The sequence below is a fragment of the Corvus moneduloides genome, chromosome 1, assembly GCF_009650955.1.
Source record: "Corvus moneduloides isolate bCorMon1 chromosome 1, bCorMon1.pri, whole genome shotgun sequence".
NCBI classification, from domain to species: domain Eukaryota; kingdom Metazoa; phylum Chordata; class Aves; order Passeriformes; family Corvidae; genus Corvus; species Corvus moneduloides.
In genome coordinates this window covers 43,292,923-43,310,368 of record NC_045476.1, presented here as the reverse complement: position 1 = coordinate 43,310,368, position 17,446 = coordinate 43,292,923, and the positions used below count along the sequence as shown (strand labels likewise).

Here is a 17,446-nt window from a genome sequence, read left to right as displayed (position 1 = left end):
ATTTTCCACACACAAACACAGAGTAGTTTTCCATTTTTTAATGTTTAAACTTCATTTCAAAAAGCAGGTTTGCTGTTTGCAACCATGACAATTAAAATGTGCTTTAGCACAGCTGTCTAGAACATCTCTACAAGCCAGTCAGACAATACATGACATTTCAATGAGTAAAAAAGAGCATAAAACTGTAGGTGTAAGAACAAAATGTTAAAATGCCTACACACAATAATAAAAACCATCAATTACATTATCACATAAAATAAGTCAAATGTACAAAAGTTCGCGACAGAGGGGACAAAAGGACAACACAAGATACTTGTTGGAAAACATTTTTGTGCTCTTTGGGCACTTAATTAAACATATCAAAATCATCATCTTCATCAGACTCTGCAAAATATTTAACTTCTTTTCTAGCCCGGCCTGTCCGTGGCTTTGGGGCAGTTTCGGAGGCAAAGCCTGACTGGAAGATTTCCACATCAGAATCCTGGTCAAAAGCAGCCTTCTTGGATTTCTTTAGAAAAGAAAAGACAAATCAGTTGTGATGCTTTGTACATTTTCCATTTTAATATTCAGAATGGGAAGAAACCTCTCTAGCATCTGATTTCTAATGACACCTCAGCCTCCATTACCATATTAGCAATTTGTAATAAGAACTTGTAAAGTAATCCATGATGTTCTTACAAGGAGAAGAGAGCATAGATGGCACTGACCTTGCTTGGTGTGGACTTGGGTGTTTTCTTCCCAGGGTTGTATTCGCCTTCATTTTCTGAACCAGATGCTTTCCTTTTCTTTGCCCCTCTGCCTTTTCCTAGGTGAGAGATTACAAGTTAATTTTGTTTTGTTTTTTTTTTTTTTTTTAATAAACTCCAGACTTCATCAAACTGAAAAACCCCCTAGTGAAATTACTTTAGTGTGTCTACATGTTAAGTTCAAACCCAGTTCACTACTCAAGCTTCTTCACAACAGCAGTATAATACAGTATTTTTTATATTCTCAGTTTTAAATATTTTCTACTTCTTCCACAGTCACCATTCACCCTGACAGTTCAAGCTGTCAGTTCAAGACAGGGACAAACTTCATGAGATGAGGTAACTTCTACACTGCTAAAGAACTACAAGTCCTTGGTCACCTTCTGCACTGATTACACAGCATTAATTCACCTTTACTATTTAGTAAATTTACTGTTAACCTCAAACATCAATACTGGCACATCCTTTACAGACTCCTCCAATTACAATGCTTGCTGTGCTGTGTTGTGAGGACTCAGAGAACTGGGATACCGAAAACTGGGTTTAAACACCCAGAAATTGCTACTTACTACAATTAGTACCAGAATTTTACTGGCTTGGAAAGAGTTGCGATTGAAGAAAATAAGTAGTACCCAGTAGAATGGAAGAGGGTGTGTGAGGGGTGCAGCAGCTGCAGAAGTGCATTCCCAACAGTGCAGGTCAGATAAAAAGTTCACACATTGTTTGCCAAGAAGTCACTGTAAAAGGCTCATGGTTGAGTAATCTACCAGTGCTCAATGTACTAAAAACTCAGTGTGACTTTTGCAATCATTGTGAGCCCTGTGCTCCAGAGAGCCCAGGTGTGACTCCTACCTTTGGGTGCTGCCGTCTTCTTTGGAATGCCGAATTCTGAATCTGAGTCAGAGTTTACAGTTTCCACCTTCTTGGCCTTGGGGGCTCTTTTAGGCTTAGGGGGTGCATCTAGTTTTGCTGTTGGAAGTTAAGAGATACTAAACATGTTAAATTCACATACTGGTTGGACATACTAAATTGTACTAGATACTCCAATTACACCATAAATGTCAGACATTAAAAAACAAGATGAGTGATTTCTGCACTTGGGGGAAATATACTTCAGCTTTTATGCTAGAACTGCATGGAATAAAAAGGACGTTTCCTGTGTCCTGCTCTGAGATGGATCAGTGCACCCAGTAAATTCCAGTGTCCTTGACTGAATACTGGTTCATCTTTTTGAGTACAAAACAGGTTACTAGTAGCTAAAGCAGCAACAGAAGTCCTCCAGGTTGGATACTTTGAACGGGTCTGGATACATTACAGTGTTTACAAATCCAGCTGCTTGTGACATTTTTGCCTTCACGGTGGTAGGACTGCGGGACAGCTTTCCCCAGGATTACTGCAGGAGTTTGGGAGGCAGTGCCTCTGTGTGACATTGCTTTCTGTCAGTCTCAGTGAAAAGGAACTTCAGAAAAAGCAGAGAGGAGAGGAAAGGAAGAGAATCATGGAGCCATTCAGGTCAGAAAAGACCCTTAAGATCATCAGATCATGTGTTCTATAGGCTTATAAATGAGTGAGTCTTGCAGAAACATCAGACACACACCTGACCTACCCTCTATCAGCCACAAATGCCTCACACAGACACATGTACAAACACTCCACATACCAGGAATGTGGATGTTTGTGAGAATTCAAATTTCATTTACGGGATCACTAGGACAATGTGTTTGGAGAACAAGAGAGTGTCTCCAGGAGCGTTTTGGCTACGATGCCTTGAACTGCTACCACTGGAGAGTCACTGCAGAAAGAGAGGTACGACACACTGCCACAGACACTGGATTTATTCTCCACTTGAAACAGAGCCTGCCTGCAGAACACCAAGTCCAAGGGACAGCAAACCTCTTAGTTGTTATCTGGTGGCTAAAGGAATAGTGTCCAGAACACTCACTGCCCTCTGCACTAAATACAGGGGGATTCTCATCCGCTACCATAAATTACACCCCTAATGGCTGCACAAGTGTGAAGGGTCTCTTGACAGCAAATCAGCTCAGCCAAGCTCTCCACTAGGTACCATGACAGGAAACAGAGTCTGCAGCACAATCAATGCACACAGGCTCTCAAGAAGCCCAAGTTTTCAGTAGGAAGTCCAGGTATGGTATCAGCCCTGCAGGTGATGCAAAGAGTACATCTCACTGCTGGAATCTCAGCAGCTGGGCTGTTCAAGGTGAGCAGCTGCTTCTCATCAAAAATAAGGCTGCTTTTCAGATTTCCCTTAGGCTTTACTCTAAAGCCCTAGAACCACAGACGGCTCAAATAGTCATGGAAAAGTTCAGCTGTCTCTTGATCCTCTGTAGTGACCACCAGAGGTCAAGAGATTTCATCCCACATTGATTGGAGTCTGAAGTCACAGAAAATCAAACAGCTCTGAAGCAATCATTTCATCCACAAAGAATCAACACTCCCAGTGCAAGGGTGGGTGGATGGAATATTACATTACCAGAAAATGGGGTCTGAGGAGGCTGCTGCCAAGTCCACAACAATGGACTTAGAATCCAAGAGACTACAAAAAGGGTACCAGATGACCAATGAACTAAACCTACTGGACTGTCCAACTGTGGTCATGAAACTGTGGTCATGTCTGATCTGGGCAGAAAAGAAGAGATGAAAACTGGTGAAAGCGACCTGTCATGTTGCCATACACTGAGAGGCAGATTGTCCCTAAGGCTACTCTGAAGGCAAAAATTTAACTCTTGCTTGAAAGAGAGCCTGTTTATACATATTTTGTGTGTGTACAGGTTAATCAGAAACTCAGAAACAGATCACAGCTGTATTTTAAGGTTTCAGTTTAGGCTAATGACCCTCAAAAAACAGAGAGGGAGAAAGATTGAATGTTCAGTTGCATCCGTGCCTGGCTACTGCATACAGAGTTCTCTCTTGCATTTGCTGCAGTACAGAAGTTTAATATAAAAGACTACTCTATTAGAGATCAGCTATTCCTGTAAACAATCTTTATTTACTATACTACAGAATTCTACCAACAACTGGGAGTGTTTGAGATGTATTCAGGCGTTCACTGATTTGACCTGTTAACAAACTAGATTAGACACAATGCATCAAGAAATAGACTAGAAATGGGGAGGCAGTGGGGGAAAGGGTGAAAAGATGCTGCAGTTCACTGGTGCCTAATATAGAACACGAGATGGTTTTTTTCTCATCTTTAAGAGTAAGTTAACTATTGTAACTGCCTGCTTTCTTGTCAATTTCCTTGAGGTACCTTTTCTTACAGAAGAATTAATATAGTTGGTCAGAAGAAGTTTTAAAAAACAAAGGCCACAGTATCACAGGAAAAAAAAAATGCTGCAAGATGCCAGTTCTAAAAGCTGACTAATAATTGAGAGAATTTACACCTCTGAAGTCTGAGGAGAGTCTCTCATCCTCTGTTTCAAGAGGAAAAAGCGATAGCCTTCTGTGCTGGTTTTGGCTGGGACACAGTTCGTTTTCTTCATAGCAGGTAGTGTGGGACTGTGCTTTGTATTTGGGCTGGAGACAGCGTTGACAATACAGGAATGCTTTGTTACTGCTGACATAGAGTTTCTGCTTCTCACACCAGCAAGGGAGTGCAAAAGGAGTTGTGAGGGGACACAATTGGGACAGCTGCCTCCCACTGACCCAAGGGATATTCCACACCTCCTGGTGTCATGCTCCACTTTACTCCACTCTCTGAAGCTAAAAGCCTCCCACTAGTTACACTAAACGACGGCTGAACACCACGTCTGCATGTGGAAAGTATTAAGTTTTGACACTACAAAGTAGCCAGTAGAAAGAAACAAATTAATACTATTAAGGAGCTGGAGAAAGTTCACACCCGATTGCTGAATTTCACAGAGTGCAAAATAAATGAAAGCAGTTCCCACTTTGAGGCTTGAAGAGACAATGCAAAGGTGAAGAAGATGACTTTCAAACAGAAGGATTGGCTTACAGGCCAATTCTGTACATACCCTTTTTAGCAGCTACTGTTTTACTTGGAATTTTCTCTGTTTGTTTTGGGGCAAAAGATGATGAGAAAACAGGAGCAGAATCCTCATCATCACTGTCCAATTTTGTCGTATCTACAATCACAGAGCAAGGTTAGAATAAGATTCATTCACGGCATATAGTAATTACATCAATATGAATTACAGGAAAAATTAATCTCAAGTAAGTGTTTGTGATGCTACAGCTATGGATGTACTGCGACTTCCTTAGCTACGATCCAAGCTTTGTTCCTCTAAAGATCAGAATTTCCTGTGCTTTTCCCCTTTATAAATGTGGACATCCTTCTCCTGTAACTACTGTGTGAAGTTTGTGTGTACCACTCCCCAAAATATCCCATTAATAGTTGCTGTAAAAATTAAATGGAACTGTGAAAACAAGCTCACCATCATCCGTCTTCTGCGAGTAAGATGGAAAAGAGAAGATGTTCCCAAAATCTTGATTTTTCTTGGCTTGAGATGTTTTTCTACTTACAAGCAAAAAAAAAGGGAATTATATCAGTTACATTAAGCACATGCTGAAGTACGTGGACATCACAATATCCATGTAAGATTCAAATCCTCTTATAACATTTCCAGCATTTTTGTACCTGCTGGCAGCAGTCAAACCTCTAAAACTGACATCCAGTCAAGAACTTCAGGCATTTAAAATTAACAGAATTACGTTTTTTTTAATGGTTCTCTATACCAGATGGGCACAAGACAGAAAACAGAGAATCTTTAAAAAAGTAATTTAACAGATTATATTACAGATAGTGTATCATAACTACTTTTATATATCATTATATTATTTTTTAATCATGAGTCACCCCTGCAATAGTCAGTTGCAAGGCTGAGATAACATACACTTGAATTCCTCCACATTTTATTTTTCATGGTACATGTAGAGTAATAACAGGCTGATGTTTCTCAGTTTTGTTCAGACACTTCTGCATTGAAAAAATTATTAATAAAGAAATCCTGCTGAGTTACAGTACTTACTCTGGAGATGGCTTTGATTTGACTGGGGAGAAGTCATACTCATCTTTTTCTAAACTGTCTGAGGGAACAAACTCATCCTCTCTGTCATTTGTAACTGGAGAGGCTTTTACTTTGAGCTCATCCAAATCATTGTTATTGTTGGCATCATCATCATCATCGGCATCATCTTCTTCTTCTGAGAAGTCAAAAGTGTACTTGGGCCTCTCAGCTGAGAAAACCAAATGTACACATTTCAGGATAGCTGTTTATGTTATATAAAACAGATACAAATACGAATCAAAGTGGAAGTCACTGAACAATCCCTGCCTCAGAGTACACAAGACAAAAGAGTGGTGGATAATACATTTGTTTCAGCCTGGAAGAATAAAGGGCTGAAAAGAATAAAGAATAATTTAGATGCTAGCAAATATCCAACATCTCTTGTGGCTTGCTCAGACACCTTCAGCTAAGGGCATTATGGAGACATTGTGCACCAGTACTTTTAAGGAATGAGAATCCGTCACTTAAAATTGAAGTTTCCTTGAATCCACCATTTGAACATTCTTCCTAATTTTCCAGAAACTCTGTGGGGTTTTTTTAACCATCAAACACTTACACATTTTCCAAACTTTCAGTCTTGGTTTCCATGGACTGTTCAGAATTCTTCTGATAATTTTTTACTTGCCTTTTAGGCCTTATTTGGCAGTATAATTGTACTGGAGTAAATTTTTTGTTTGTAATAATATTATCTTGTCTGTTTCTTGTATAATTCCCTAGTTTTATAAGTAATTTCTATTCTAGTGTTTAGAATAGGAGAAAAGATTTCTGATCTAAGTTACAAAATCTTTCATATCAACCCTTAAATTCCTGATCTTGACATTAAGAGTATTCTTTACACAGTGAAGAAAATGTAATGCAAGCTATCTGTAGGAAATAAAGTCCTAAAGGAAGGCTATGGTCAAAGGAAAATGTAAGTTTGTAGTTGAAACTTTCAGTCACAATACACAATTCTCAAACTCTTGGGTACCTGCAGCTCTCCTAAGCAGAGAGTCTCTTGGAATAATCACAGGCTCATTTTCTTCTAAATCACTTTCAGACTTGGATTCATCATCTGACCATGGGTTTCGTTTCTTCACCTTTTTTGCACTGGATTTTGTAGATGATGGTGTCCTTCTTACCCTGGCACCTGCCAAAAGTAAAAGCATTTACTACAGTCAGGTTAAAAAATATTTTCATCTTTTCTGATTGTTTACAAATTTAGCATAAATTTTAATCTTAAAAAGTTCTCCTTTAAACATTGTAAATTTTCTTCTCCTCCCCCCTGAAGAAAGATTTAACATGAAATTATTTTGCACAGAACCTGACTGGCTGCTGCCAAAGAAATCAGTTTTATGACTGGAAAACATGAAGTGTCTAATTTGAAGTTTTATCTCCTTTGCCATCAAACTTGCACTTCTTTAAAGGTTGCTAGATTTTTCCAGAAAAAGAACGTGCAGTTTTCCATTATTCAGGGAACATGATCAGAAACACTTATTGGAAAAACACAACAAACGAGGGAAGCAGAGGATTTCCTATTGCGGGGGGGTAAAAATGTGGTCAGTCAATTGCAGGGCAAGCTCAGGTCAAGCTGGGCTAACTTGCTCTGGCTCAACACTGGCTGTGGGAGATTTGAGCTGCACGTAGACAAGTCAGTCCTAACTGTACTCAGTGAATCTATTCAGGTTGGATAATCCCCTGAATAATTAAAACCAGATCTTATCTCGGAATAATTATTTGAGCAACCACATTTTTCCCCTTTTTTTTGAAAAAATAAACCCCTCATACTTAAACCTTCTCTTCTGCTCCAGCTTTCTTATTTTGTTGCTGCCTCCCTGTTACTATGTATTTCTCAAATAGCAATAACAAATTCCCACTAGCAGAGGAAACGGGAAAGTGAATGTTGGTCTCTGCCAAGCCACAGCACCCGTAACTTTCTGAAAGTCAGAATGACTGAATATGTCAATAGAAAAATACATTTATTTAATCAACTTCTACAATCTATACCATTACTCAGACTGAGGGGCTGAAGGTGAGTGCCCTGTCCTTCAATGTCAAAGAGCACACAAACCAGACTTTTCAGTTTGCACAGAATTAGCCTCATTATGTAAAAAGAATGTATTTTTCTATACACTAATTCAAAGATTTAGACCCTCCAAAAAATTTGAATGTAGAAAATGTAAGATCCACCACCCCCAGGAAAGTAGCTTAGACAAAGAAACTTCAGCAGAGTACTTTCAAATATTTCATTTTAGGAAAGAAAATCAGATGAAATAGCGATTACTGTGCTCCATTTCCCTTCTCACTCTGTGTTAAAAATGCATTTCATGCCCAGTAAGTGTACACAACTGAGGTTAACTATGGCTGTGCAAGGGTCTTACCAGGCTCCTTCTTCTCTCTCTTAGGTTTAGGGGTTTTAGCTGCTGCAGCTGATGCATTCAGTGAGTCATCCCCACCACCCTCAGCTGGCACCCCACCAAACTCTTCCTCAAATTCCATTTTTATTGCTAGAGAATCAGTTTCACCCTAAAATTACAAAATAAAATGAATTACACCTTTACATTTCAAGACTGAACTGGAATAGTTTTGTGGATGATAATGAATGTAGACTGGTTTACTGACATTTGTTGAATAGACTTGGAAAGAAGTTATCTCAATAAAAACACCTGAACTATAAGCAGTCACAAGAGGCTTGCAAATGTGAAAGAAATCCAGTACAAATTTCTTATGCATCAGGTCAGCAAAACAGTACAAATACAGCACCAGCGACAATCTGGCAATTTGGATTTACACTACCAGAGAGAAAAATACACCAGTTAAACAATAAATAATTTAACTGTAGCAGTCATTTTGGTTTACCTTTTTCTTTTTCAGCAACTTCCTGCTGGCATCAGCTTTCATGGCAGATGTAATCTGTGGAACTATTCTTCTGCCAAATGGTGATGGCATGGTCTCTTCCAGCTGGAGTTTCTTCATTTTGGGTTTACCAACCTTGCCTTTTATAGGTTTGCCAACCATGCCAGCCAGAACATCTTCTCTCTCCTGTGCTTCTACCTTCTAACAAACAAGGGGAAGCAGGAGGGGGGAAACTCATTATTTTTAAATAAGGACAAAGTGGAACATGATGATTATTTAAGATTCATCTCCTTTTTACGTGGAACGTAAGTCTCCCCTTAATTCTCACTTGAATTGGAACACACTTTTCACTTAATCTTGGTAAATGCATTACCCTGTAGGGTTAAAAACTACACTTTCATTTAAGGATAAATAGACACAAACTTTTGGATGCCATTAGAATGAAACAACCTTTCTTCTATCAAGTTGCTATTTCTCTGGCACTGTTGTAAATTTCCATTATTTCAGCATTTAACTTAAACATTTAGTTTTGAAGTATGTCACTTCAAAATGTTGCACCAGCCCTTTACAGACAACATGGAAAACTGAGGTCCAGCAGTTATTCACCAATGGGACTTTATTCCAGAATTACTGATGATGCAAACTAAGGGTCCCTCATATAGTATTTATTGTCCACACACTCCATTCCTGGATGTACAGTTTTGAATTTGATAATACTTTGTGCCTCACAAAAAATTAGATCATGTAGAACTACTGTAATTATTACCATTACCAGTTACTACTCCCAGGTTTTTGTCATCTGAAAACTAACTTTCTCCTGGTTGTTCTTCTTTTAACATCACTGACTTGGAAAAAACATTAAACTAGATAGATGCAAGAGACAATCCCTGAGAAACACTACTAGGAACACTGATACCCAATACTGATTTTCCAGTTACCATTATATTGTGAAATGCATCTGCTTTTGATTCAAAGTGTAGTATTTTTAAATTACTTTTCTTAAATTTTAGTAATTTGTATTAGTTAGTGCATTTAATTAAATTAATGTGAATTTCATGTTTTAGAAATACATGTCAAGTAAAACATACTTCAAGCCCTTCAACAAACGCCGCTAGATCTTCCTTCCAGAGATCCGAAGGAGACTTCCTTTTAAGGTCATTTAGTTCTCTCTCCTAAAACATGAAAGTAGTATAGAGAATGTAAGTCACAACTAAAGCAAATGCCACTGAAGACTGAACAGTCCCAACAGGCACATCAGCAATGATGGTGTAATTTCAGAACAAGCCTTCCATGGTGTACCAACCTTGGAATCTCTCTGCTTAATCAGCTCTTCCACTTTCTCTTTTGTGAGTGACCACAGGGACATGTTCAAGATGTAGTTGAAGTCAGGGCCAGAGGTTGCACCAGAAGCAGAGGAAGCATCATCATTTGCATTCTGAGAGTCCTCCTCTTCTGCTGCCTGAGGTGGAACATTCACCATTCCAAGTATTAGTGATCTCAGCTCTGTGCATGAACTGTAACACTGCTCCAAAGCACCATCACAGAGTAGTAAGATGTGCCCTCACAGATTCAATAATCTGAACATTTTCTGGGCCTTTCCAAAAGGCCATGTTCCTGTGACCTTCTAGAGCTGGATTATTAATCATTTGGTTTAAGAAAACAAACTGAACCTGTGCTAGAGTCTTGTATGCTGCTGGCTGCAGATACTGGTGCTGTCCCACCTGTCTCACAAGGCTGAGACCTTTGCCCTTGGTATAGTCATGGATATCTGCTCCTTTAGAAATGAGCACAGTCCTTTGGGTAAGAGTTGGTACCAAAGCCCCAAATGCACAAACTGAGGTTTGAAAGTAGATCAAAATTTCTCTAAACAACAGTCTTGTTATAAAATAGAAATCATTCCAAAGAGTTAAAATGCAGTATTAAAAATACAGAACAAATGTGAAATGAAAAAAAATAGCTAAAGCAGTGGCAAAGACACAGAAAAGGGATGGCTGACAGAAATTCAAAGCTGCTTTTCAAAGTAGTCCCATCTTCCCATAGTAATGGGGATGTAATTTTGAAATTAAACTTGTTGCATCTCTCTTCTGGAACAATAAAAACTGTTTGGTTTTAAAAAAAGCAGAAATAAATAGAAGTCAAGCTCATGGTCAAATTTAGTAAAATAAATTTAAAAGTCATAGCTTTATAATATCTATGTTTCTTTACAGAAAAACAATCACTAAGTCACATAGAAACAACTACATTTAGTAATTAGTTGTATGAGAGGGTAACTGATGCAGCACTTTCTGTATCAGACAGAAATCAAGTTGCCAGTTTTGATTTGGGTACATTAAGAAATTCAATCCTCTGCAATCTCATTTTTCAGACTTGTATTATCTAGTTTTCTTCTAAGAATTATCCATATACAATACCGATATTACATTAACTATTTTTTTGTCTAAGTTTAATGTGTTTTTTTTAAATGGAAGCCAGTAAGGAGTAATGAATAATGTTTTTAAAGCACTATGTGTGTTATCAATTAAGTTAGACTACTAGAAAACAAGCAATATAATTTACAACAGTAACAACATCAACTATATCTAGATTATTACCTTTTCCTGTGCTTCTTTCCAGGCTTTTACTGGATCAGATTCATAACCTCTCTGAACCAACATCTGAATCAAATCTCTTTTTGATCTGTTCTCTACAAGACACACACCAACACAGAGGAGGGGAGAAAAAAAAAAAAGAAAATCAGTGTCGTGAAAATAAATGCATTGTATGCAAGTGCTTTCTGCTATACTTAAATAATTTCCAGATCTTCCCCCACTGTTAACAATTCTAACTTCTATTTACTCACCAATGGTAATTTTTCCTTGTATCTTCTCCAGGATGAAACGAGCTTGGTTGTTCAGCTTGGTGGACTCTGCACCGAACATTCCCACGAGCCACTCCTTGCGCAAGCTGTAATAATGTAATCGCAGATCAAAGAACTCCTTCAAGATGTCCTGCACGGTTTCGTACTTCTTCAGACACCCCATGTGATCAAACAGCACCTAGAAGATACATTACATGCTTGAGAGAGGCTGCGTAACTCAAACTTTGTTAGCCTTTGTGTAAGTGTTCCGTTCTATTGCACATATAAAAGTACCCTACAAGAAGTGGTGTTTCGAGGAGTGTGAACTCAAACCTCACTGTGGAGCTACACAGCACAGAGCTGGATGGACTTTATTTTTATTCACGAGTAGATTCGGGATGAGATTTATGGTAACACAATCAAACAAAAAGACAGCTATATAGAGAAATATGGCTGAATTCACTTGAATGACTAATTTTATCTACATATTAAACCACAAGTTCAGTAGCAACTAATGATTCACAACTATTTAATATAACAGTTTAAAAGCTTAATAATCCTTAATAATCTTTCAATTCTGCTGTGAAATCTGTCACTTTTCAGCTGTGAAAAGTACCATCCTTCAAGTTCAAGCACAAAGCAAGAAATCATTTTTACTTGAGAGGTGGAATCAATCCTGCCTGGCTTCTGACATCTCCAGTTTAGACATTTATAGGTGAACTAGTCACCCTCGGTGCCCTCCATAGTCAACTGAAAGAAATTAACCCCTCTAGGGGGTAATTCATCTATCCAAAATAGCTGTTTGGGAGGTGGGAGACAATGGCCAGCTCGCATAACTTTTTAAGGTGCTTACACTAGGGCAGATTAATTCCTACACAGGTACAGAAAGCAGCCCTTATGATTTATTTTGGCAGGCAGAAAATGCAGGATTCAGCTGCAAAACATTTCGTAATTTGTGAAATGTAAAACTGACAACAGATTCTCACAGTAGTTGCTACAAATTGTTTAAACATGTGAGAAATAACATCACCCTGATCTGGTAGATTTGCTCTTCAAGTACAATCTACAAAATTAGTTGAGCAAGGCCTGTTTCCTCTTCTAATTCTACGATCTTTAATTTATTTTTAACCTATTTTCACATAGCTTTTGATGTACACAACAATAGCAACACTAATGATATTTGTGTTTTATAATATCTGAAAGTAGCATCTGCCATAAAAAAACCAGAACTGTTTTTTCACTATCTGTAAAGACGGGATGTTTGGAAATCTTCTGGCAGAAATTAACTTACATTCAAATCCTGCTCAGAATAGACAGACATCTATATTTATTCATATTCTTAGCAATTTACAGCACTATTATGTCTTCAGCAGCTTAAGAACAGTGTTTGCTATACCTTACCACCAAAAATTCGATTTATGCTGGTGGAAACACTGGATCATTTAACTCCTATTAGATAAGTAACAGTCCTGCAGAGAGTTCAATTTTGAAAATGTAACTTGTCTCAAGTTTAAAACTCAAATCTAATTATAATATGGCAGAAACGTACTTGTACGATCTACTTTACATTAACCACTTTTGGTTAGCTGCACAGGAAAATTTCAATTACAGGAAGGCAACCACCCCAGACCTGTCTTATTTGAAAGACTCATCAGGACTAAAATGGATTTAATCTTTCATAATGACTTAATATTGGTCATCATGACAGCTTTCTACTATTCAAACAATTTCAAATACACAAAGCACTGTTCAATACCAAGAACCAAGGTATACTACAAAAACATTTGAGTTTACAACAAGCAACAGAAGGGATTCTGATAGCCAAACTTGAAAAAGTTACCATAGAATTACAAGTAAGACTTGTTTGAAGCTTAAAGACTTTGTGCAATCCAGCAGCTTCTGCCTGTGCAAGTTTTTCTTCTGTCATCTTCACAACAAATTTCACAGTTGTATCAGTGTGGTATTCCTTATAGTCAGAAATTAACGCTGGAGTTTTTTCAGTCCCATTCAACATAGGTTCTAGAACCTGTTCTTTGTACACCTGTTAAAAATAGGGCAGTAAAAACCAAAAACACTTGAAATGCCTTAAAACTGCAAACCAACTGAACAACATAAACTTCAAAAGCTCTGTGCATTACATCTGATACCAGTTATAGTTTACAGAACCAGTATAACCTGCAAAATGCAGGCCAGGAGCAGCACAAACAGACAAGGCATCTAACCAGGACAGAAAAGGCTACTGTGAAGTGGATTAACTATGAATTCAGCAGGAGAAGCAGGTATTCTTTGTAGCATGGACAGTTGATGGCACGAATAGAAAACCATCCTCTACAAAAGCACACAGGAGAATGAAACCATGCTCCTTTCCTTGTATGTATAATGAGAAATTGTGTTAGAAGTTCATGCAGATGTAGGATTAAATAATTTAATGAGGAATTCTTCATTGGTTTTTGTTTATATTAAAATGTATTTCACTTTTACTTACCTGGGTCCATGTCCTTACAGGAAGCTCTGTAATTTCTACTGTGTTCCTGTCCACCACAAAAATTTCACCACTCACTACATACTGATTTTGACCAAGTTCCTGAATGGTTCCTTTGAAGTTTTTGTAGTTTGGGAGCTGAAATTGGAAAAACCAGCAAAGTGGTAATAACCTTTATAATAAAGTGTCAGTAAAATATTTGTTTCCCATACTCCATACAGTTATCACTGTATATTGCACTAAACCATCAACAAACCTCTCATGCCTGTGAAAATCTGAAGTCATAGGAAAAATACTACAGAAAAAAAACCAGAATACACACATGCAAGTGACAGGACCAATTATCCTACTGTCCACAGAGTAGAATTGTTAAGAAGATGTGGCTGAACCCGGGGAGGTAGTGGGGTTTGGTTTTGATTCTTTTGTTTGGTTTTTTCCTCCTCTTTTTTAAAGATAACTCTAAGCACAAATAAGGCATGACAGAAAGCAGATTAACACCCCAGTCTCACAGTAACTTTACAGAAGTGGTGCTACCTCCCCTAACCATTTTTTCTTTTTTGTGCTGTTTGGCAAAGATAGTGGAACCCATCCAGGTTAAATCATAACTAACAGGCTGAGGAATTTTTTTAACAGGATTGGTTTCCTTATCCAGCTTACCATGAGAACACAAACACATACCAGCATACAGAAAGGAGCTAGATGGAGGCAGAACTGCCTCTTTCAACCACAGTGAGCTTCAATTGACTGTGAGACTACACAGAAGGCCTAGGAGTCCTAAAGGAAGGGCAATGGATTGCATTAATTTAAAAAAAAAACTTCATTGTTCCCAAGAATTTGAAAAAGGAAAGCCACTATGTCATGAAAACTGATACTGCACACTCAGTGAACTGTGATCTAAATAGAGAAGAAAAGATGTTTCTGCTTCTATGACTTGGTAAACACAGCCAAGCAGCAATATTCATCAGTTGTAAAATTAGGGTTACATCAACTGTATTTCATCTCTTGGTCACAGATATTATGGGTTCACACAGGTATTCTTCCTGCCCCATTTTTTTCACACCACTTCTGGGACTTCTTCTGAAATTTTGAATAAACAGAAGCTAAATGCAGCTCAGAAGCTGCTGATTTTCTTGAACAGCAGCAGTATCTTCTCTGCCTACAGATATATAAAAGAGAGAACAATTCAGACAAGAGAAAGAAAATGCTAACTTTGGCTGAAGATACTTAAGTAGTACCTTCAAAAAGAAAGAGTGATACAACTTTTTACTGCCATGTCACAACTACTCTGTAAGACTTGTAACAGTCAGCAGACTGAACAAAAAGTCTGCTAAAATAATTGCAAAAAAATACAGATAGCAATGTTTTTGCTTCAAGGTGAACTTCCCAGCCTCATCCCAACAGTCAAGTAAAGCTTCTACATAAAATTACTGGGACAAACCAACTCAGATGTTCCAATAATCAAGAAGTTCAAGAGAGATAGGAATTAATTTTGTAAGTACACACAAATTAAATACCAACATGTACTATCATTTTTACCATTGGGTGGGGATCTAGGCCATCCAGCATTCGTCTGACATTGTTTACAATCTCTCTGGTATCATAGTTTGGAAGTTTGCATGCCCATCCGGTGCCAATTCCTTCAGCTCCATTTACTAGGACCATGGGAATGATGGGAATATACCATTCAGGCTCTACACGTTGGTTGTCATCATACAGGAATTTAAGCAAGTTGTCGTCCACTGATGGAAAAAGCAGCCTTGCTAAAGGGCTTTAAAAAGAAAAAAAAGAAAACCATTTAACCTCAACTCCATTAAGTAAAGAACACCTTGCTTGAACAGTTCTTGGGCCAAGATATGAGCTGTTTGCAGATTTTTCTCACGTCTTCCTTTCTCTTTGCCATTCTGAAGCTGAAAACCCAATGTACACATCTCCTGAGATAAAGAAGTTCTTCCCAATGGAAGAGCATGTTCGTAATAGATGATGTTAATTTCCTTCACAGTAACACACGTACCTGGTGCACCAGCAACTGCTGACATTTAACATCTACAAAATACCATTCTTTGAAGCTTTCAGAACACACAGCTCAGTGTGACACTGGAGCACCCAGTAATAAAGCAACACAGCATCCAAAAAGTTGCAAAATTTCCTTGCTTAACTGTAGGAGTAGCAAAATGCTACAGGTGTTCAAATCCACACTTAAGAGATCCAAAGCAAAATACGAACTTCTATCAAAATATTTCAATCTTTCTCCACTTCTCTCCCCTACCCACCCCAAAAAAAAGAAGTGTTGTGAAAGGATGAGTTTCATAACAAAGTGTCACGAGTTAGCAAAGCATAGTCCTGGAAGTGATGTCCTTGCCAAGGGGTGCTTACAGCTTCCTCTGTGACCAGACAGAACCTATCAGCTGGCCAGTTTGAATATGGACATGTTTTTTAGCCACTTAAATTGTGACCGCCTCTGTGATCCACATTTAAGAATAAACAAACCCCAGGCAGAGCTCTCTCTCATTTCCAGTGCTGGGACAGGTGGCTGCAGGCCCCGTGTGGGGGCCAGCGGGCCCAGCCCAGGTGCTGCTTGGGCCAGGCCGGGCCGGGCCACGGCCATCCTGGAGCTGATGGGCCCTGTTCCACCCACAGAACCACCCCCACAGTCCTGCTGTGGGCAGCCGGAGCAGCTCGGCTCTCCCCCCGTCCAGTGCGGCCAAGATTCAGCTGAAGCTTCCCTGCTCTCCAGCAAAGATCGTGTGACCAACAGCGATAAGCGACATTCCAGCTGCAAGGCCGAGGTGAGATTAACTCTTTTAGTGCTGTGAAGAGCTGAAAACCCGAGGGAGGAGAAAGAGGAGATGCTTAAAGCTGAAATTCTGTTGTAAAGCTATGATGTATCAGAGTACCCATTGTAATTTCATGAAGGCATGGGGGGTGGAGCATTTGACTTGTACTTGTGAGCAAAAGCACCTGTGCTGAGATAGGCAGATGCTGAAGCAGCTGTAATTTGATGAGAAGTTTGAACAGGGAGAGATGGAAGCAATGAGGACTTTTGCTCCAAATGCAAAAGGAGAAGACCTCAGTTCCTAAAGATGCTCCCAGAGACAGTCCTAGAGATGAAGATGAGGAAGACCCTTTGCTCCCAGGGAAGGAGGAGGGCCTCTGTTCTTAGAGATGAAATTCTCCCAGAGATGGGTGAAGAGAACTTTTGTTTCTGAACGGCTCAACCTTAAAATTGTACCCCAGGAATTCAAGAGTGGACCCTCAAAAGCAGTTGTGGGAAAAACTGCAAGTTGGGGGGGAAGGGACTCACATGCGAGCAGAGAACCAACCCGGGCGGCTGTCTCGTTGTGATAATGTGTTCATAGCACGGGCAAGAGAGACTCCACTTCCTAAATGAACTGAACAAGGTTATTATGGAAGTGATAAACAGACTGAACATCTTAAGGGTTGTCTTTTTACACTGTCAGTGGGAGAAGGGAGAAAGGTGGGGGGGAGGAGAAGTGTTCTGAAGGTG

General features: G+C 38.9%; 1 protein-coding gene across 2 annotated transcripts in view; it reads right to left on the bottom strand.

Moving 5' to 3' along the window:
- Positions 1-23: 23 nt before the first annotated feature.
- TOP2B (DNA topoisomerase II beta) overlaps positions 24-17,446 on the bottom strand; it is a 60,578-nt gene continuing 43,155 nt past the window's right edge. The window contains exons 21-36 of one of the 2 annotated variants that reach the window (XM_032107805.1): positions 15,478-15,709; positions 13,945-14,079; positions 13,300-13,500; positions 11,463-11,658; positions 11,215-11,306; positions 9,927-10,082; positions 9,712-9,795; positions 8,627-8,824; positions 8,149-8,293; positions 6,759-6,917; positions 5,753-5,960; positions 5,159-5,241; positions 4,739-4,849; positions 1,599-1,715; positions 708-805; positions 24-508 (exon numbers count right to left, since the gene is read on the bottom strand). In XM_032107805.1, coding sequence (XP_031963696.1) covers positions 347-508; positions 708-805; positions 1,599-1,715; positions 4,739-4,849; positions 5,159-5,241; positions 5,753-5,960; positions 6,759-6,917; positions 8,149-8,293; positions 8,627-8,824; positions 9,712-9,795; positions 9,927-10,082; positions 11,215-11,306; positions 11,463-11,658; positions 13,300-13,500; positions 13,945-14,079; positions 15,478-15,709 — 2,377 coding nt within the window. In that variant the 3' untranslated portion in view covers positions 24-346. The remainder of the gene's footprint in view (positions 509-707; positions 806-1,598; positions 1,716-4,738; positions 4,850-5,158; positions 5,242-5,752; positions 5,961-6,758; positions 6,918-8,148; positions 8,294-8,626; positions 8,825-9,711; positions 9,796-9,926; positions 10,083-11,214; positions 11,307-11,462; positions 11,659-13,299; positions 13,501-13,944; positions 14,080-15,477; positions 15,710-17,446) is intronic. The other variant, XM_032107814.1, reaches the window with a different exon arrangement.